General features: G+C 38.6%; 1 protein-coding gene across 6 annotated transcripts in view; it reads right to left on the bottom strand.

The window, feature by feature from the left end:
* The window catches only part of map4k5 (mitogen-activated protein kinase kinase kinase kinase 5), a 37,707-nt gene that overhangs the window by 15,075 nt on the left and 766 nt on the right, over positions 1-21,866 (bottom strand). For 4 of the 6 annotated variants that reach the window (XM_008398991.2, XM_008398990.2, XM_008398992.2 and 1 more), the window contains exons 2-15: positions 21,611-21,837; positions 14,074-14,131; positions 8,953-9,043; positions 7,570-7,634; positions 7,428-7,483; positions 6,672-6,719; positions 6,070-6,112; positions 5,890-5,962; positions 5,682-5,813; positions 5,399-5,461; positions 5,228-5,309; positions 4,677-4,793; positions 3,143-3,221; positions 1,019-1,090 (exon numbers count right to left, since the gene is read on the bottom strand). In XM_008398991.2, coding sequence (XP_008397213.1) covers positions 1,019-1,090; positions 3,143-3,221; positions 4,677-4,793; positions 5,228-5,309; positions 5,399-5,461; positions 5,682-5,813; positions 5,890-5,962; positions 6,070-6,112; positions 6,672-6,719; positions 7,428-7,483; positions 7,570-7,634; positions 8,953-9,043; positions 14,074-14,131; positions 21,611-21,718 — 1,087 coding nt within the window. In that variant the 5' untranslated portion in view covers positions 21,719-21,837. The remainder of the gene's footprint in view (positions 1-1,018; positions 1,091-3,142; positions 3,222-4,676; positions 4,794-5,227; positions 5,310-5,398; positions 5,462-5,681; positions 5,814-5,889; positions 5,963-6,069; positions 6,113-6,671; positions 6,720-7,427; positions 7,484-7,569; positions 7,635-8,952; positions 9,044-14,073; positions 14,132-21,610; positions 21,838-21,866) is intronic. The other 2 variants (XM_008398994.2, XM_008398997.2) reach the window with 1 other exon arrangement.

Below are 21,866 nucleotides of genomic sequence, written 5' to 3'. Positions count from 1 at the left end.
GCTGTGTAGACTAAAGCTTTAGTTTCTAGTTTCTAGAGCAAATTTCTCAGTAAACTTGAACTAACTGGGATGAAACTTTACAGTAAAATAGAGTTTTTTTAATTCCTTAAAATTGAAGTAGAAGTTCCACTGGCAGATTATTTTACTTTTAACAGGATTACTTCCCAAAAAGAGAAATAATCTGCCAGTGGAAGTAGTACTTTTTATCAATATAAAGGAATTATTGACTTAAAACAAGCTCCTCTATCTTGATGAAATGTTATTTGCAAGATAGTTTTTTCTTATTTCAAGATAATTGAACTAGAAACTGCAGCCAAAAAAAAATACTTGGAAAGACTTTATGTTTTTGCAGTGTAGTTTGGAGTCTAAAAACAAAGAGGATTTGTTCATATTGGAAATGTTGAAACAGTAAAAAAAAAACAATTGTTGAAAGAAATCCTCTTAGTTTGGGTTCTGGGTCACATTGCATCAATCATCTAATCCAGTAGGAGAGGCTGCTTTAGAGTCTAGAATGAATGCAATGTTAAAAAAAAGTCCTGCAATACCTGCCAATACATAATCAGCTTCCCGCTAACAAAGGAACTTTGTGTTTAACCTTTCAGAGCAAAGATTTTCAAATGTTTCCCCTCTTTGAGGCTGATCATGTGGGAGAGCTGCAGGTATTTTAAGAACACAGAAGTGAGGCGATGCCCAACGAAGCTAGAGATGGGAGGTTTCAAGCAAAGCAGAGGGATTGGGTTTTCACATGCGAGTGAAAACTAAACTTCCGTGTCAGCCCTTGTTAGTCATCTCTAAATTTATAGCAGCTTCGCCAGTGTGACAAGAATAGAGACGTCACAGACCCGCATCACTTATCTTTCATCAAGCTACAGCCACATTAGGCAACCGCTCCATGCAGAAAACTCATCTCAAGTGTTACATGAATTTCAAACCTAAAGCTCTGGTATATCTTTTTTTTTTTTTAATAAAGTACAGGTTTGGGAACTAAAACACACTGTCTCACTGCACTGCCACTAACCTGCATCCCCCCTGTTTCCCTCAGAGTCACTAGGACTCGAGACTGGACGGTCAAGGCCTGATCCACTGTTCGCTTCGTGAAGGAGGGAAGGTCAGATAATAATCAGACAATGAGATGAAACAGCAGATCTGGAATGAATGATCGCACTAAAAGTATGAGTGATAAACAAATGTGACATCAGACAGCTTCGCCAGTGTCAGACACCGATGACGTGATTAATGGCTGCGACCTGCTGACAAGCGAGACACAACACAGGATTCGACCTTCTCTACAACAATGCAACAGCTTCCCTGAAGGGTGTGGCAACATTAGAATGTGACTATTAGACTGGATCGTCTGAAACTGAATCCTCCTAGTGATCTGCATGACCCTTCAGACAAGCTCTAACACAATCAGGTCTGGGTATCGTTAAGAGTCGATCTCGATTCCTTGGGTCAATTTGATTCTGTTCTGTATTGTTTTAAATACTTTGATTGAGTAATAAGAAGCCTACAAATAATTCACTGAAGTACCTACTAATAACTTTATGTACCGTATTTTCCGCACTATAAGGAGCACCTAAAAACCTTAAATTTCCTCAAAAGCCGACAGTGTGCCTTACAATCCGGTGCGCCTTATATATGGACCAATATTGAGCCACAACACGTCTAGCAACTACGGTAAGCAGTCGCCGACTTCATTTTGCCCGTAGAAGAAGAAGCGCGCGGTGCATGCTGGGATAATTGTCAGAACACTGGTTTGTAAATAAAGTTTGACTGACCTATCTACCTACCGATCTGATAATCAGGTCGTCTGCAGGTCATTTAGCATCACGTTCTCCACCAACATGCTGTGCGCGAACGGAGAAGGGTGACCATCGTCCGGCCACGCCCTGGCCCAGTCGCAGAAGGCTCTCCTCGCCAACCGGAGTCGGACTGTTTTTTTAACATTCTTTATGTCAACAAAGGGACCAGCCCTTATACATTTAAAGCCGGGGGGGGGCGACAGAGACAGAGACTGCGGCGGCAGCGTGTCGGTTGGTCTGTGTTACCCAGAAAGCAGTTGGGCACAATATCGCAACACCAACACCGTGAGTGAAACAATGACTGGGGCAGCCTACTATATAAAGTACTCGGGGACCACTTCTTTATAAATGTGGATGTGTAATAATAGAGTACGGAGCAAACTGAAGCGTCTATTCTATGCGCCTTATAGTGCGGAAAATACTGTAGTACTTATTTTTAATCTTTCCTGCCCATGTTAGCAGCTGTGGTGGTAAACATTACTTTATCAGTCTGTACATGAACTTTTTTTTAATAAATACCTTAAAAAGAAAACGGTAACATAATAACACTTGTGCTCAATAGAGAGTACAAAAGTTAGAACATGACACTTTTTTCACTTCTGATACTGATGTCTGAGGTTTAGTTTTGGCCGATACCAATGCGATACAGAATAACGATGCTCAAAATGTTTTTTTTTTGTACTGAATGTACTGAATTACAAATGTATTTGATAACTGTGCACCAGTACGACACACTTTATAGCTGCACAATCTTGGCTAGACGTATAAAAACATCACAACTTTAAATTAATTTGTTCAGTAAGTGAAATGAGGAGTAGAACAACCAATTTAAAATAAATAATACAGAAACTGACAAAAACAATAGTTTAACCGTCTTGGTCAAACATGAAAAATAAACTGCAACAAGCCTCCTTTCAAATAGTTCAGGAAGTGAATATCTGTACTGAACTTTCAATATCAAGTTCAGTACAGATATTAATATTGGATCAGCATCTCTAAAGACAGCACTACATTAAAATAGAAATCAAATGTATGTAAAAGTAAACAATTGTTCTCCTCTTGTGGAAACAGATTATTCAAAAGAATTGATTTGACATTGAATCAAACTGTGACCCAAAGAATCAAAACTGAATTCAACTGAGAGATTCTGAACAATAACCGAGTCTAAACGCTACTAGAAACGGTGGTTTGGAAACACGCCAGGCGTGACATGAGATTAGTGGGATGACTGTCAGAAAACTCACTGGGCTGACTGACACAATAACTGGTGATGTCACAGACGCACAATCCGGAGCGGGCGGAGTTTGGCTTGGTGTGTGTGTGTGTGTGCGTGCACTCACAGTCGATCTCGGAGCGCGTCCTCTCCACTTTAGGGTGTTTGTTGATGGAACGGATGGTGTGTCGGCCCACAGGGACGGGCTGGAAAACAACATAAACGAGATATTAAAGCGGCAAGCATCTTTGAAGTGATGCAATAGTGAAACTGTACCAACTTGAGTCACTTGGGATGGTTGTGACATTTTCTTTTGAAATAATCTCAAGAAATAATTTGGAAACTTTGCCAATCAGTCATCCACTGCTGAGAACTGCATTTCTTGTGCATCACCGCATTAATATGCATCCCAGAGGCTGGATGTTTGTTACAAGCTCCATTGCTTGCAATCAATAGCCTTTGGGTGTGTTTTTTTTTCCTTCGCCATGGCTAAGACAGTGCTGCTGCTGTGAGTGTGAGAAAAGCACAATGGCCTCTTAAATGGTGCTGGTACCACCTCTTTGGCTGCCACAGAGATGTGATGTAGACCCCCGTTGGAATAATAATAATGTCGCTGGGGAGATTCAAAAAGTCAGGGGGCCTTAAAGGTGCAGAAATAACTGTAGGAAGTATCTGTTTTCGCAAAGACTGTGCAGCATATGACTGTATTTTTATTATGTAAAACACCTTTAACTGCCTTGTTGCTGAAATGTGCTACACAAATAAACTTGAAAGATTCTTGGAAAGAAAAATATGTGGTAACACTTTATTTGACGGGGCATAAAACTGACATGACACTGTACAAAACATAACACATGAACATGAAGGAGTCTACATGAATGACTGTCATGAAGTGTGATTCGGTAAATAATTACACCATTTATGCAAAGTTTACACTTTTAATGGACAATTAATGCAAGTTTTAGTGCAACTTTGCATTAATAGTGTAATTATTTACCGAATGACACTTCATGACAGTTAGACATTCATAAAGACTCCTTCATGCTCATGACAGGTGTTATGTCACGTTTATGAGAGTGTCATGTCAGTTTTATGCACAACCTGTCAAATAAAGCATTACCAAATCTGCTAATACATTTAGATTTAACACTGCATCTTAAACAATCAAAGCTAGGCTCCCCTGTAAAAAGTACTAATACTTTTAACTTGTTTACATTCTTAAACGCTGCAACCACAAACGTTCACATGTTGCCGCGGTTTCAGCTGCGTACGCTTTGGGGTCTAAAAAAATTAACCTACTTTTGCAACACAGCACAGAGAATGTTCATTTTTAATAAGTCTAATTTAATTTAGGCTGTTAATTGGATTTAGGTAGACTTTGGTTGGCCATTTCTGACACATGAATGTACAATCATCGAAATAAAATACATCCCCAAAACATGATGCTGCCAGCGCCATGTTTCACCATGAGGATGGTGTATTTAAAGTAAAGTTAATTGTTTTCCACCATAAATTGTATTTTGTAAGTAGGTCACTTCACAGTTAAGTATTAATTTGGATTCACCTATCACATAAATAACTAATAAAATATACAAATATAAGTTTGTGGTTTTAATATGACAGAATTTGAAAAAGTGCACACAAGACAGAATCCATATTACCTCCAGGTCGTCATCGTCCACTTCGCTGTAATTTTGGTGGTTGTCTGGGTTATTCATCTTATCCAGCAGATCAACAGCAAGCCTCCTCGTTAGCCCAGTCTGAGCCACAAACACATGCTGGCAAAACAAGCAGGAAGAAAGACATTGTTTTTAAGATTAGCAGTGGAGAATGCTAGTTTTTTTAGCATCACTTTCAGAATCACAACCACATAAAGAAAACTACATAGCAGGAACAGGTATTCTTAGAGGCCGTTACTGTGGGAGGACAGAAGAGTATTTTTTAGGGAACCGTATAACAAACAAAAACCTAAAAAAAAGGAAAGCTAATATACAGTTCTCTAAAAGACCCTAAAGACCAAAAGGTAAACAAAACCAGGCAGAAGTGCTTTTTCATGTTGTGACGTTCTATTGCAGCAATAACAGAACCGGTGAAAACTTTCTCTTCTGATTGGGTTCAAGCTCTTTATAGGAATACTTTTTCCACTATGGTGATCTCAGTTAGTCAAACAAGCATATTTACTGTTTTTATCCATCCAATAACAAAGACGTACCAGTAGAAGTTTCTCTGCGGTGGGCCGCTTCTTTGGGTTCTTTGTGAGAGAGACTTTAATAAAATTATGGAAAGCAGCTGACCTATAGGACAAAGATCCATGCTTGAATAAACAAATGACCCTAAGTGTCAGTCATACTGACAGAACATGCATTGTTCCCCAGATACTCACCATTTGTTTTTGTCTTTTAGCTTAGGAGGCTGGAAACTGCTCTTGGACATCAAAAACAAAGCCCTGGACAAAACAAAGCAACGAGTCAAAAGGTAGGTGTCCCAAAATTAGTGAAACGACATACTTCATGTTCTATTCATAACCTAAGCATACTTTGTTTTAACAGGATAACCGCACAAGTCACCAAGACGTGATAAAACCCTCGAGGAAAAACAAAAGCAGGAAGCGGGCTGAGAATCACATGAGGAAGGTTTGACCGATGGCTGCTACGGATACAACATACCTCATCGGATGCAGATCAAACATCGGAGGCTGCAGCTCCGCCAGCTCAATGGATGTGATGCCAACGGCCCAGATGTCGCACAGCTGGTTGTAGCCGCCGTTCTTCTCTACCGCTGCAACCTCAGGAGCCATCCTGAACGAAGAAGAGACTGGAGATGAAGCGCCTCTCTCGCCGCTGGCATCGCCACACTCACAGGAGCTACACTTACCAATAAGGTGTACCAATGAAGGACTTCCTTTTCGCAATGGTAGCAGTTATTTTGGCAGCAACTCCAAAGTCAGCTGCAACAAAAATTTTGGAGAGTTTTTCGGATTGTGTCATGCACATGAAACAACAACTGATTTTAAACTCTAAGTAAGTAACACAAATTTGGTGATGAGTTTCTTACCCAACTTCACATCTCCATTGTCTGTTAGGAGAATGTTTGCGCCCTGTTGACGAATCCCAAAAACAAGTTTTTAAAGCTTGGTGTTAAGGGTTTCATAACAAGGTGGCCAGTCTCTGCCACTAGCAGCTGCTCTGATTGAATCAACGGCTATATCTGGTCCAACTTCTAGTAAAATTACATCGCCATCGCAGCTTTTAGCATTGTTTATGTTGGCTGTGACTGACAGACTCCATGGTAGCATCCTGTGGTGAGAGTAGAGGAAACAGGAAGCGCTTGCTGCATAGAGCTGAGAAAAGATAATAGGCCCAGCCCTGACCTTTTTGATAACGCATATGAGTGAGGTTCCAGCGTTTTGAGCATGCACGACGCACAATCCAGCACAAACTGAAACCTAAAACTGTAGCTGTAGCGGCCCATATCCTTTTAAATTCGCACCTCTGCTGTGGTGGGGGGGAGGGTGAAAGAGTTTCACGAAACCGGACTTCTTCAGAAACAACTAATGCATTTGCGGATATTTACACTACTGCTGCGTCTATAAATCTTACTCACTTACACAAGTGTTGCCTTAATATTAGAAGGCGACAAGATGAAAGTAATAATACCTTGATATCACGGTGCATCTTGCCCTTTATGTGCAGGTATCCCAAACCCTGTAAAAGAAATAATATTCAGCTAACTGTTGACTAGACACAATAAAACACTGCTATATTAATGAAATGCATTTGGATTAGGAATGCAAACAAATAACCAACCAACTTACAATTAATTATCAATAATTAGTATAATATAAAATAACAATATCTAATAATATAAAAATAAATATAATTAATTAATAAATTATTAATTATTAATAATATAATATATTAATAATGTAATAATTAATAATTCGTTTATGAGATTAAAATTAGTTTGAATCGATCAACTAATAAGGTTTTCTTAGACCTTCTTACAGTCTTGTAGTTTGTAGTTTCATAAGAGGGCACCACTGAGTGGAACCAGTTGATACAGAAACAAAGATGGCAGGGCCATGCCAGAACAAGAAAGAGAAATCGTCCGAACAGATCCCAGTGTGGGATGAAAAATAAAATTTATGTGGTTCTGTTTTGAAATATAAAAACTCAAACTCCTGAAGTTTCACCTTAATAGCTTGAGTTTTTTTTATTCAACATGCAAAAAATGTAACCCTTCATGCTACAGAAAGACGGCCAGCCCTCTTGATACCAGAGAAAACTCAGGTTTTCAAGGAAATGCCTCTTGTCGATTAATCATGAGTTGATCGATAAGAAATAATAATAATAAAAAAAACTAAGACTACACAATAATATATAACTTGCGTTTCTAATTTGGAATACATTTACCTGCAAGGTTTCTCTGCAGACATATGCAATCTGGAGCTCTGACAGAGGCCCTGTGACTGTAAAAACACGAGGTCATTCAGTTCTTGTTCAAACAGTAGAGCTCAAAAAGAAGACTTTTCAGAAACAGAATGAATCGGCTCACCATGATAAATGTCCTGCAGGGATCCTCCACCACAGTACTCCATACATATCCAAAGTTTTTCTCGACTTGAAGAGACAAAAAATAAAATAAAATCAGATAATCAATAAGATCAAACATCTACCTACCTTTGGATACATTTTGTAGGTCAGTTAAGATACAAAACAAAGCTCATATGTATTCATATCCAAAGCCCTGGCCATGCAGAGCTAAAGGATCCTCACAGTTTGATGCTGCAACCATGGAGATGTGTCATGATTGCTAATCTTCTACCACATTTTTACTTATATGCCAAATAATTTAATTTGGACTCATAAGACCTGAGCACTTTCTGTTACATGTTTTGTTTTCTCCCACATCGCTGCTGGGAACCTGCATATAGGACTTCCTATGACATTCTTTCAATACTGATTTTCTTCACCACAAAGACCACATTTGCATGCATTCCCTTCTGTTCATTTGTTCTCATCTCCTTCACAATTATGAGCTACTGTCCGTTTTATTACAAAAAAAAAAAAATTCCCCCAAAGACACATTGAAGTATGCCGTTTTCAATATGAGAAATTTGCCAAAGCAAAGTTGGTCAATTTGCTTTGGGTAATTGATCAAAGCAGGAGCAGACGGTTTCTTTCTAAACTTTTCTTAGTTGTTTTCTTAAACTTGATGTCATTACCAAGCAAAGAGGATGTCTAGCCTGGTACCAGATGTTTAATCCAGGATCTAATTATGGGATGAACATAACTAAGAGAACAACATGATTGTTGAAGCAGAAGACACAATTCTAGGTCGCTACTTTTTCACACCTTTTGTTTTCCCTTGGTGTGCAAACAAGTTGAGTTATTACATTAAACATAACCTCCAATGTTGCCACACAAAACCATAGTTCCTGTAATTAATGCATGGTGGGGCTGGTCGTTATTGTTCCACTGTACCCAGTTGAGCTCTGTGCGGCAAGACTACACAAGACATACCTGCTGCGCTGCAACCTGTGCGCTTGAGCTAACAGCCATATAAAAAAACAGTTCAGAGCCTTCAAATCCAGTTAAACCTGCTGGAACTCTGAGGCAGTTTTGGGCGGACTGAGTCTACTTCCTCAAAAGATAAAAAAGCCTAAAAAAAACCCTGAACCCCTGTAAAACATAAAAGCGGCACCAGGGCACTGAAGTTAGCCTGAAACCCTTGAGTCATAGTTTCACGCTTTAGTGTGATGAAGTAATTAAATACACAACAAAGTGTGACATTCGTGTGGCGATTGGTTAAAAAATAAACGGTGGCGTCCATGTTTTGTAAATGTTTCACTGTGGACCGACTGGGAGAGAGCAGAAACGTCTGGATTAAAAGACAAAAAAGAAAACAAAAGCAGGGTCATTTCCAGCTGGCTCTTACCAGAGGTAGCTCCCAAAGTAGGCCACAATGTTGTGGTGCTTGCATTCCTTCACCATGAATATTTCCTGCTGAATGATGGAAAAGTCATCTCCTGAAAACAAAGAGGCATAAAAAAACAAAAATAAATTTCATTTTACTTAAACTTACTATAAATGATAACAGTATCTTTTTGAGATCATTTTCAAGTAATATGTTGAAATCGGCACAATAATGCAAGTTCACCCTCTCAAAGACCGATAAACTTTAATTTTGTACAGAAAACTTCACACTGGAACTGGCAGATATTTTAAACATCTAAACAAATAACAAATAAAACGCCCAAAAACAACAAATAAAACTAAAATAAAAATTACACACAACCGAAACCATAATTAAAATGGATTATGAAATCTCTAAACAAAATTGTGCAAAAAAAAAATAAATGAACAAAATAATGGAAATGATTGAGGCCACTTTAATTTATCATGCGATAACTAATCAACTTTTCAGCAAAGTTATTTAAAAAAGCTGTTTCAAAAGAAAAAAATCATTTTTTTTCCAGAGCCAAATGTTCTGTTGGTTCTAGTAGCCTTTATTTGAAGGTAGTTCGACAGGAAGGAGGGTAATGGGAGATGGGGAGGACATGCGGTGAATGTCACCAGGCCGGGAACCGAACCTGCGACCACAGGTACAAGGACCAAGGCCTCAATACGTGGGTTGTGCTTTGCCCCTGTGCCACCACAGCACCCCCAAAATAAATAGCTTTTTAACAATGACCAGCAGCAGCTTTAACATCTTCCAGCCTGGTTTCCGGGCCAACCACAGTACTCAGGCTGCCCTTGTCAAAGTGTTCAATGACATCCATATAAACACAGACTGTGGAAAAACCACAGTGCTGGTTCTATTGGACCTCAGTGCAGCTTTTGACACTGTTTGACCATGACATATTACTAAAACGACTGGAGAGTTGGGTCGGATTCTCCAGTCCAGTTCTCAACAGGTTTGAATCTTACATAAAGAACAGGGACTTCTTTGTGCCGACAGGTAATTTCTCACTGAAGCAGACAAAAGTCCCCCAAAGTTCAATCCTGGGAGCCCTCCTATTTAGATATCCATGTGCTCCCACCAGCTCAGGTTATAACAAGAAATTAAATTAGTTACCATAACTAAGCTCTACATTATGATACCACCAGGTTACTTCAAATCCATCCAAAACTTTCTCCAGCTGAACAGAAACAAAACCAGAGTTATTATTTTTGGAAATATAAAGAAACAATCTAGAGTCACAGATTCAGCTATTACAGCTAGAAACTAGAGATCAGGCCCAATTCATGGACTCTGACCTGAACTTTCACAGCCACATAAAGACGGTTACAAAGTCGGCCTTTCATCACCTGAAGAATATTTCCAGGATTAAAGGACTAATGAAGCATCATTCGAGAAACTCATCGCTGTGTTGATGTGCATTTACTAGATGATTTTGATGATGGCATTTGACAAAATGTAATTGGTTTGGTTTGTGGTTTTTCACAAAACTTAAAAAGACCATTAGTCACTGACGTATTGAAAACATCTTAATGAGGCTAGGATAAAAAAATAAATAGTGCCATATATGCCAACTTCAATCTTCAAAAAGTCTCAATTTACTTAATAGAAATACCAAAACAAACCAGCTCTTCATCACTGATATTAAAAACTACAGAGCAGACGAGTACAACACGGGAACCATCATATAAAGCTTGCAGTAAAGGCCAATTTCCAGGGCAACTTTCCACTTGACTGTACTGCAACGCACACGACCAATAGGAAGTGAAGAAAAGAAACATTTAAGCCAAGTTGTTCCCAGCTGTGCACGCACAACCTGGAATGCATTAACAGGAGGTTAAGAAGTATCCGGCTATGAGGCGCTGCAGAAAAACATAATTTCCATGCAACGATGAGTTAAAGGCAGAATATCTGCAAACAGAATGTGCAGAATTCCCAAAACCAAATATGAGAATTCTGTTTTCAGGATGTAAACACTGCTCCTCATATAGACTCATAAAAAACACCAAAACTCAGTCTAATCAGTATAGTGCAGCTGTGCAGAGCTCAACAGTATAAACTATGCAGGTCATGATCTAGAACAGGTAGTTTTTTTTTAACCACATTTTTTTTTTAATTAAGCGTTTCATTCATTTGTACTCAGCATCCATAATTTAATACTCCACAGTACCATTTTGCAACAATTACAGCTGAACGTTTTTCAGACTGTGTCTCTACCAACTTTGCACATTACTGAATATTCTTAACTCAACCTCGTCACATTTAGGCCTGAAACGATCAATCTGATCTTGGCCGTAAAGTTGAATTTGGTCACATTCATTTATTTATTTATTTATTTTGAACATAATAATAGCATTTTGTACCACAATAATCTTAACATGCTAGAAAAGGAGTAGCAAGAAGTAAGAAATGTATGAACTCCTACCCCATAAACTCATATTTTCAGATGGACCCTCATTATTAAATCAAATTTAAAAAATGAAATAAAAACACTAGACCACCCTGAGAAAGTTCTTACATGTCCTACAAAGCGTCACATCTCTTTCCAGTTTACAACTGTGTACATGTTTAATCACTAAATTTCAAATGAAGCACATTGGAGTTTATGGTCGTTTTAAGTGGAAAAGGTTAAAGCGTTTTAAATATTTGTCACTCTACACAGTGATAGAGACGCCAAGTTATCCTCTGGACGTTAACCTACTTAAATTTAAGTCTGAAGGAATGCTTAGAAGAGCCAAACCCTCCAGCAATAAACAACAGCAGGCCTTGAACTGAAGTTGCAGAATTAAAGAAAAAAAAAATGCATGTGTACACTGTGTGCAAACAGAAGGAGGAACTACTGGAGCTGTTTTCAGATGCGTTTAATGATAGAGAGCAAAGAGTGACAAATGTTTAAGCAAATTTAATTGCAATGACGTGACTAAGCTTGACCTAAAAGAGAAAAAAAAGTAACTTGTTACCTCACAGACCTCTCTTCTTGATGAGGCTAGGCCTGAGTATGTAGCCACTTCCTCTCTACTCTGAATACACACATTCTTGCTCTTCGTGTCAAATTTCTATTCATTGTGTACAAGTCTCTCGATGTCAAGTTTCATAAAGAATGCTTATTTCCAGATTTAGAGGTCTGAATGAGAAATATGTTGGGTAGAAATTGGAAAACTAAGTCATCGCTTGTTTAAATCCGTTAAACAAAAGCTTAAGCAGTCACGTCGTTTGATAAAAGCCAACAAGTGCAAGACTCGGTGCGTCAGGTTAGCAAAAGCAAAGAAAAACAACCAACATTGACGCCATTTTGGTTGTCACTTTGTTCAACAATCAGTTGGATGAACCCCAGCGCTCTGCAGCCTCGGGGGCCTCAACACTCCTAACTGTGTACTTCATGCCAGTACTACGACTTCTCGTCTAACCTGTCGGATCGCACGACCCACCCAAAGCGGTTCACCTCTGGCACAGAGAAACGACTCGTCCAAAAAGCTGTGCATAAAAAAAGGTCTCTTTTTCCTCAAGAAAGACACTGGGAGTCTAAAATCTTTAAGTCAAAAAAGACAACAAATGATTCAAACATGAATGGCAGCTGTTTATCAAGTTAATTGTGGCTTATTACTGCACTTAACAGCAATTATTCCTTTTTTCTTTGCAAGAATCAAGACAAAGGGAAAAAAAGTTGGGAGGTAATCCAGTAATGAGGCATCCAACAACAACAACAATATTGTTTTGAACTGAACTCAATCTAGTCATGCAGAATTAAGTGTAAATGTGTTATGTTTTTAATGCCAAGTCTACAAATGTCCCTTCTGCTGTGTAACGGTACTGTTTTCTCTCCAGCAACACCTTGTGTTCACCAGTGGCCTCAGTTACGGTGATTCAAAGATGTAAACAAGCCCACTAAATCACAAAATGCAACTGAATCAAAACAAGAACACGTCGCGGAACTGCTGATTGACGGACGGAAAGGAAGCAGCACAAGCTAAAGCCTAAAACAGCTGTGAGCAATAAAACACAAAGGGGAAAAGGATAAACAAGAACAATGAGAAGCTAAAGCAACCCTGACATGTGTGTGAGATTCACACACAGATGAAATATAATATCTGTATTCTTCTGCTTTGTGCTCTCAGCACATCTTGGAGAGGGTTCTCCTTCTGGAAAGTTTGCAGCTTGCTGAAGAGAAGGACACTGCTGAGTTTCAGAAAAGGCAGACTTTAGTGATAAAAAGAGACTCAGTGGTGGGGGGAAATAAACCAGAAAAAAAAAAAAAAAAAGGTTGACTGGACACTATGAAGATTCTGATTCAAGGAAATTTGGGTTAAGCCTGCCGAGTCTCGTGCTCAGACTTGATGAGGCTAATATATTGGCAGGCTATTTAAGTGTAAAAAAAAGTCACTGTCTTGCAAAGTAATGCAAATTTTTTTTTTTTTAGAAAGCCATAAAATTCACTAAGTTATGCAGATCCTTGATCTCAAAAAACACATTCCAAAAGAATGTTGTTATTTTAGGTCAAATTACTATTTATTTCCATCTTATCAAGAAAGAGATAAACCCTAATAATTTAATCCAACCAGGTTTTAGAGGAAACAAAACAAGTGTGTAATTTAAACAAAGCACATTAATCATCCCACAGGGGGACCGACCAGGCAGAGATGAATGAAACCAAAAACAGAGAAGTGAATCTCTTCCTTTCCTGGCCGGTAATCAGCACGGTTTTGTCTGCACGTCTATGGTGCAAAGCTCTTCTCCGTAATCCCTTTAATCTGGATCACACTAACTCTGTCACTGGGTCATTACTGGCACAGACCCCGAGCTGGGCACCGTCAAAAATGTTTTCCTATACCCCATCAGACACGCACAGTAAAACAAAACAAAAAAAAATTGTGATTATAGGACAAGCCTCCCCTTTCTTAAGAGAACAAGAGACAGGGATAACAATCAAAGCTGTAACACCCTATAAACTCTTTAAAGACATCCCTAGGATTTAATTCAAATTATTGGAAAAAAAAATACACATTCAGACCTTTAGAATGAGCACAACCAATAATTTAACGGTTCAGTGTGATGGGAAAAAAAACAAAAAAACATAAAAAGATAACGATTCACTCCTACCTGGTTCCAACTTTATGATCTTCACAGCAGCAAGCTCTCCTGTTTGAATATTTCGAGCCTGAAAGACAAACGACCCACGTCAGGAGCAAATCAACAAGAGGGGGAAAAAAACAACAATAAACAACCCAGAACCTTTGTAGACATTGGTGCTTTAGAGTTGAGTCATATGATGATGAAGATACAACCTGTATACCAATTCAGTTTATCAGAGTTGTTTTAATGCCACATGTTGGATACGAGACTCGTTTGGATGAGACTTTTTTTTTTTCACCATTACCCGACATTATAGAGCAAATGCTGGCAGATGATACATCGTGGTGAACCCTAACAGGATCAGATGAAAGGAGGATTATGGACCAAATGTTTGCTTTGAGCAGCAGATTAATCAATTCAGAAATCGCTGCTTAAGCTCCAAAGTAGAGAAGTAGAATGCAATGAAAGGAATTTACTAAAGTTGAAGGATGTTTAGAAAGGTTTCAACATTTTTTTTCCGTTTTTAAATAACTCACCGAGCAAATAAAACGTGAGGAATATAAAACCAATAAAACGTAATGACCATTAAAATAAAATGTCATTTTGGTGAGATGTTTGCTTCTGTGTAAAGTGATAAAAATCTTCTGCAAACTAAAACCTCAGCTTCACTCAACACCACTACAACCAGGAGAGTTTTGCAGAAAAGTTTCTTCAGGTTACGTCAGGTTGCTAAGCTAAAACCCATCTTGTCAAAACACGATTTGGAGATAAAAATCATAGGTCTCTTCTCACAACTCGACTAGATTATTGCAATTTGCTCTATGCTGGGATCACTTTGTTCAAAACACTTTTAACCACAAACACCAACGCGTCTCTTCTGTTCTGTCATCCCTTCATTGGCTGTCAGTGCAACAAAGAATTGATTTTGAAATCCTTCTTTTGGCCTTTAAATGCCTTAATGGTCCTGCTCCTCCCTACGTTTTTAAGAGTGCAGGCCTTAAAGTCCTGATTAATCAGCTTTATTGAAGCTCTAGTTTGTTTTTCTAGAAAGTCTGGTCCGAATGCATGTGTGAATGTAACCAGACCGGAGACCGCTCCAAAAGCAGGAAGCTGACTCTATAGCACAGGGCATTCTGGGTTAAAGGAACCAAAACAAACGCAAGAGTCTAAATGCTGGAGAGAGAAAAGGCCAGTGGTCTGTTACCAATGACAAGAGAAATCCTACAACCTCTAAAACCTGACGTCACTCCATTTTTGTTTACATTTTTGGAGCAGCGCCTCCACAAGTTAGGAGGTGGGGAATGGGTTTTTCCAATTAGCTTGGATCATTTTGACACAGTGCAGTGTGAAAGAATGGCACCAGCTGGGAATGTAACAAATTCTGAAATTTTGGTCCCCAATCAAACCGTGTACCAGATTATAAGTCTCTCTTAAAAACACACTTTGTCTTTAGTGGCTTTTAAAACGATGCAAGTTGGCTTGTTGTCTTTAAAATTCTATCGTCTGTTTAGTACGTCTTATTCTGCTTTTAACATTTTGATCTTTAATACTATTATTGTCTCGGTTTTATCTGTCCATATTGTATAGCACGTTTGGTAAACCTATTGTTTTTGTTTTGTTTTTTTAAGGTGATTTATAAATAAAATAGATTGGATCCCACAAACCATAAATCTCTACAATTTATTTTAGGCATCTCTTGATTTTCCACTTCCGATACCGATTATTGCAGCTTTGAGAATTGGCCGATACCGATACTGTTCCAATACAATATCAGCATGAATCATACAATCATTACTTTGTAGTGTGGAATATTAGAAAAGGGTTGATCAAGTGGCATCAATGAAAGAACAACAGTGAACAACAATAGATGTGAGAACAACTGAGCCATTTATTACTAACCAATGGGTGTGTCTGCGAGATAAAAATGCTGGAAGACTAAATACCGGACCAGAGATCTTCTGGAAAGCCAATATAATCAGATACTTGTTTATTGGCTGATATCAAACCGATGTCTGATAGATATATCGGGAGATTCCTAGTTTATTTGAATAATAATAATAAAAAAAAGCATCACTTACAAAAAGCAGTGCTATTAAACGAAGTCAGCCTTAAACCTTCAAATATCTCAAATGACCTTAGCTTAAGTCAAGTTTGTGGTACGTTTTAATGGATTTATAATTCAGTCTCTTCTGACACCAACTTTACAGGAGGTGTCAGGAAAGTTACCAGGACAACTGTCTTGTGGCAGCCAAGCGTTCATAGCAACGTCGCTTTTTGATCCTTCGATGTCGGCTTTTCCTATCATTGTGAAGCAAAATTCACTAAGTGTTGGATTGTTCACCCACTAAAAGGGAACGTGAGCTGGGACAGGTTAGTTTTACCCTACTGATAATGTGTTGTTGCAATAGTAATCCTGCTCAGGATTACTATCAAAGTAGTTTACTTACAAAGTTCAAAGTGTGCCATTTTTTTTTACATTTGACGTCTGAATTCATTGCGGTGGTCCACCGCTCATCCCAACAATTACTCATCCCTTGTGAAATTTCTGTGTCAAAGCAGGATGTGGGTCTTGTGAATCCAGGTCAAGATGAGAGGCTCCCTAATCCATGCGGAGAAGTGATAGGGAGTGAAGCTAAATCAACCGGGAAAAAAAACAAGCCCATCCAGTGTGGATAATGTTCATCACTGTTGTTCAGCTACCAGATTTAAACAAAGGAAATAGATTGGTAGTACACTCTGAAATGCAACAAAACATGAATATATTAAAATGAGGACAACCTTCTGATTGTCATGCATTGCTCTGTTGCATGTCTGCACAGCTATGAAAATGTTTTTCCACCTACGCTGGAACCTTTTGACAGTTCTGCTTTAAAGCGTGCGCGTTAGGTAACTTCACACTTGTTTGCAACCTGTGTCTCACTTTACACTTCCTAAAGTTGAAGTAACCAACTTGAAAAAACAAAAAAAAAGCTGAAGCAGGAAAGGAGAAGTTCTGAAATTGTTGTTCATGTAAGAGATGCAGCTGACGGGACGCTTTTAGAAGAAACCTGTAATGTCTTCTGACTGATGGAACGAGGAGGAGGAGGACGATGTGCAACAGACGTCTGACGAGACAAAACTAATCTTTGTGTCAGACTTGAGAAGAAAATAGTTTCATTGGCTTCTCCGTGCGCAACAAGAGATTAGTCACTGCGACTCATTTGTTAAATACTTTATTTCATTCACCTTGATATGACTTTAATAAAGCTTTTCTGAAAAAATTTTTAACTTTTTCTTTTCACGTTTATGTTTATCAGTGAACTGTTGAGTCTTTTGAGACTCGGTTCCTTATTTCACATCCAATTCTTGACAAATTTAGAATTAACATTATTGTATTTACAATTAGGAATTTGTTTCAACGCCAATAGCTTCCTTTTATTTTCAATACCAAAGTGACATGTAAAAAAACTGGCCAAAAATGCTCTTATTATATTTTTGTTGTTTTTAGCTACAGTGCTGATGTTTCTTGCAAATAGTAGCAAAACCAAAGTAACTGAAAAGTTGCAGCAACGAACTCCTTTGTAAGGGACTGCCGAGGCATCATATGACGGTGGAAGAGTCAAAATTAGAAAAAAAATTATACAGTCAATTGTTACTATCTAGGAAATACAAACTTATTCTGTGTGGATTTTAGCTGGTGCTTTATTGTAAAAAAACAAACAAACAAAAAAAAACTTCCAGGCAATACAACAGTCTGTCAGTAAAAACAAAACAAAAAAATCAGATAACCACTGATTTTACATTTAGCTAATCATAAATAGAGAAGATCTAAACTGTTAACTAAGAGTGGCTAATGATTAAAAATATTAATGTTGTGAGAACATGCTGTTGGTGCAACATGCAACATTTTCCACACGTCTGAAAGGGACAGGTACTGCAGTTGCACAAAATGCTTCTGTGCAATGGAGAAAATCAGAAGGAAAATAAACAAAATAGAAAATTGGAAAACATTCCAAAATGCCATAAGTCTGGAACTATATTAAACAAAGGAGCAGCAAACTGAATTAATTTGGCACAATGTTCACCCTATCCTGAGATCCCATTAACAGCAGTAGACGTAACCAATCATTAATAATGAGAGAAACAGCCAGATGTAGCCACCCAGATGATTATGCACAAACTGCAGAAAAGAAATTAGTTAGGATAACAGCAGCAGCTGCAATAAGGCAAACCTCACATGAAACTGCCTGGTGGCTCACAGTTTCTGTTATGCACAAAATTTCAACAATCTCCGAGAGGAAGTCAAGTCTCATTTTACCCATCAGGACGTGTTCACAGAAAAAGGACTGATAAGTTGGTGAGCTTCTAGATTTGTGAAGCTCAGATCACCTGTAGGGAATTCTCCTGCCAATTTAATTAGCAATAAAAAAAATACAAAGAAGAGGGACAATAAAACATGTTGGTTTTTCAATNAGCTCAGATCACCTGTAGGGAATTCTCCTGCCAATTTAATTAGCAATAAAAAAAATACAAAGAAGAGGGACAATAAAACATGTTGGTTTTTCAATCCTGTTGTCCCCAGACAGGATAAAATGAAGTTATCTCAGAGGGAGAATCATCCAAAACCTATTTGCTTGCTGGAATCTCCTACACTTTGTGAAAATAAATACAAACCTCTGAATGTATGCTGCAGAAGTCCTGACGTCTCATCTCTGCATCGAGTTTGCAAGACCAAGGCTTTCTGACACTTGCATCATTAATAAGTAAACTGACTGTACATGATAGGACATGTACGCTTGTGAGAATGCACAGCTCTGATGAAGAAAGGATGAATTACTCTTAYTGCATCTTTAAAGTAGCTTACTTRAAGGGTTGCTTTGACRGGCGAATTGTTGCTGAAACACTCGATAACTTTCTAGAGCTTTATCTCTCGGTGCGACTTATGTTCCGAGATGCTTTCCAACCACCGGTGTGTTTTCCAGTCAGGCAGTTCGGCACATCAACGGAATAATAAAAAAAAACAACTACAGAGACATCCTGCACCTGTTTTCACTCCACTTTTATTTGGAAAGGATTACAAAATAAAGGAACTGTGTGGACGTCTGAGGCACACCTTGACTGCTCGGCTCACACTGATCCGTGGAGCAGGTGAAATATTGCGCCTCTCAGTTGAAGGTGCTTATTTATGACCCTGTTCTCTCACAGATGTTTTCAGTGAAACAGTATATTAAACAAAAAGTTTGACACAACGCTGCTGATTACATACCAGGGAACCTTTGTTTCTGAAACATTACGGAGGAAGGCTGCAACTATATTAATTAACTATGTTACCGTCATTCAAAAGCAACATAAATTAACAGTAGCGTCGTTTTTACAGCCTTGAACGAAAAATGAATTCAGCTCAATCTTCCTTAGGTAATGTTTTTAGCCTCTACTTCAGATGGTCGTCTCTGGTTTTACTTCACTCCTGAGAGCAGCGCAGCACACAGTAGCCAGGAGCTATCTGGCTGCCTAGTATTGTTGGTTTTTCAATGTAATGTAAATTTTTTTAATGATATTTAGATTAATTTCAAACTCTGCTTATGGTTTGTATGCATCATATGCTTTACATTGTTTTAACATATTTAAAAAAACAACAAATCTTCATTTTGAAGATGTGGCAGCTTTTATTTTGCCATAGCAGTGTGCCACGATCAACTACATGTGAAGGAAACCCTGTACTGTAAGGAGAAATTTTTTTTTTCTATTAACAAAAAAAAAAAAAAGGTAAAGAAGCATAAATGTTAACATGTCCCTGCTCCAACATTTAAGAGACGTCGACAGCATTACAGGCTGAACAAAATCCATTTATTTTCTATTGGGTTCTGCGGAGCATCCCAGCCATCTTTAAAAGTCTGTAGTAACTATCCAAAGGTTGGGAAAGCTGCTTCCTAAAACAAATCTGTGCAAGGCAGCCTAAACGGGGACATTTTTCCTATTTGAGGTGTTTCCGCTGTCATTTTAGCTCTGAACACACCCTTTAGTAAAGCGCGTGTTTAGACAGGGGCTGGATCGTATTTCAGCCCGCTGCAGCCGTCCTGCCTGGGAGCTCAGTGTGAATACCAGGCGCTACATTCCACCAGTGGCCTGTCTGGGGGCGGCGGCAGGCAGGGAGCTGGCCAGAGGAGCTTTGTATGGAGAGAGGCCACGACAGGCGGGCTGTACTTTCACCTCTGGATCAGATGGTCAGCGAGTTTGTAGCTGGTTAAATAAGCAAGGGGCAGTCCAGGAAAATAAAACTCAAGGAAATAACTGTGGGGGGAAATATGATGCGCCATTGTTGTTATTTTTAATGGACAATTCCTGATCCGTTAAAACAGTGAGGCTGAAACAAGTCCAGGAGGTAAAGAAAACGTTTCCGCACTTTAGGTTACAACACCTCAGTTGATTTTTATAATGTACGATTAACTGATGTGTAGAAAAAGGTTTTTGCGCAGCCCACTAGCACAAAACACGTTGTATAAAGTAACCAATAAACTCGTGAGAAAACGTAAGCTCAGCCAGACTTTTAATGTCGCACTGATGGTTTGCAAACGTGCCGCTGTCAGTTTCAGAAAAAAAACAAAAACAAAAAAACAACTGCGGATGACTTCAGTTTGGTTAGTGTCATTGTTTGCCTTTTAAATTTCCATCAGATCTTCTTGGCAGCACTCTGCCTATATGTAACGTAAACGTCAGAGGTTATGGTGACATTATGTTCCTGCAGAGCTAAACCTTAGCTGAACACCAACTCTTTACTTAGTAAATACCTACATGCAATATTGTGTCAGGTTTTTGGTTTAAAAATTAATTATGCAAAGATAAAGAAAAAAAAAAAAACTTTTGGCACTTAGTAATAATGACTAATAAAATGCAATGACCAGTTTAAAGAATGATAATATACAATGATATTAAAATAAATAAATAAATAATAATAATTATTATTTCAACTTTTTTGCTACCAAATGAAGTCCTTAAATGATGTCCCAGAAAGTGTGGAGTGTCCATAAAGTCCTCCCACTGATGCAGAGTCAGGCACTTCTTCCCCTCCCCTACCTGTTTCTGAGCACTGTCAGTCAGCTGGCAGAAGCGGCTATACTTTTTTAAAGAGAATTAAGCTATTAAGAGGTTCTCATCTTAAACAATGTCTAGAAACTAAATGTGGCACTTCCGTAACACTGTTTTAAAGTGGCAAGCTGCAAACAGCATGTCTGTCAAAGTCAATGACTTCAGGCTCTACCTGAGCAAACAGCTGACTGGCTAAGCAGCTAATAGTTCCATAAATTTCACAAGATTAAAAAAAATTATAATAATAATACTTGAAACTACTATATGCAGCCAAAATTACACAATTTTAATTAAGCGATACTCAATTATCTTTTGCAGGACAAACCCGGATGTTGGGCTTCAGTCAAACACCAAAGTCAAATGTGGTTGTCACATGTTAATAATGGCTCACAAAAACAAACAGCACACAGTTTATATGGGCCGATTAGTCACGAAGTAGGTAAACCACACCATCTCCAGCTCCTGTGACAGACTGTGGGAACCAGCAAATTGAGCCTACCTTATACACGTCTCCATATGTTCCGCTTCCCACCCTCTGAATGAGCTCAAAGTCATGCTGGGGGTTCCTCCTCTGAATTTCGCCGCTCGGCCGGGGATAGATATCCATGGTGGCTTGAAACCGAGGGATCCTTTACATTTAGTTGGCTTGATTAAACGCGGTGTGGGTGGTTGGGAGGACAGTCTCGACCAATGCTATTCAGACGGCGCCTCGCTGAACTTCATGTCCTGACGCAGAGACAAAGTTTGGGAAAGTG

Source organism: Poecilia reticulata, linkage group LG22, assembly GCF_000633615.1.
Source record: "Poecilia reticulata strain Guanapo linkage group LG22, Guppy_female_1.0+MT, whole genome shotgun sequence".
In the NCBI taxonomy this organism is placed as follows: Eukaryota; Metazoa; Chordata; class Actinopteri; order Cyprinodontiformes; family Poeciliidae; genus Poecilia; species Poecilia reticulata.
This window is presented reverse-complemented; position numbering and strand designations above follow the sequence as displayed.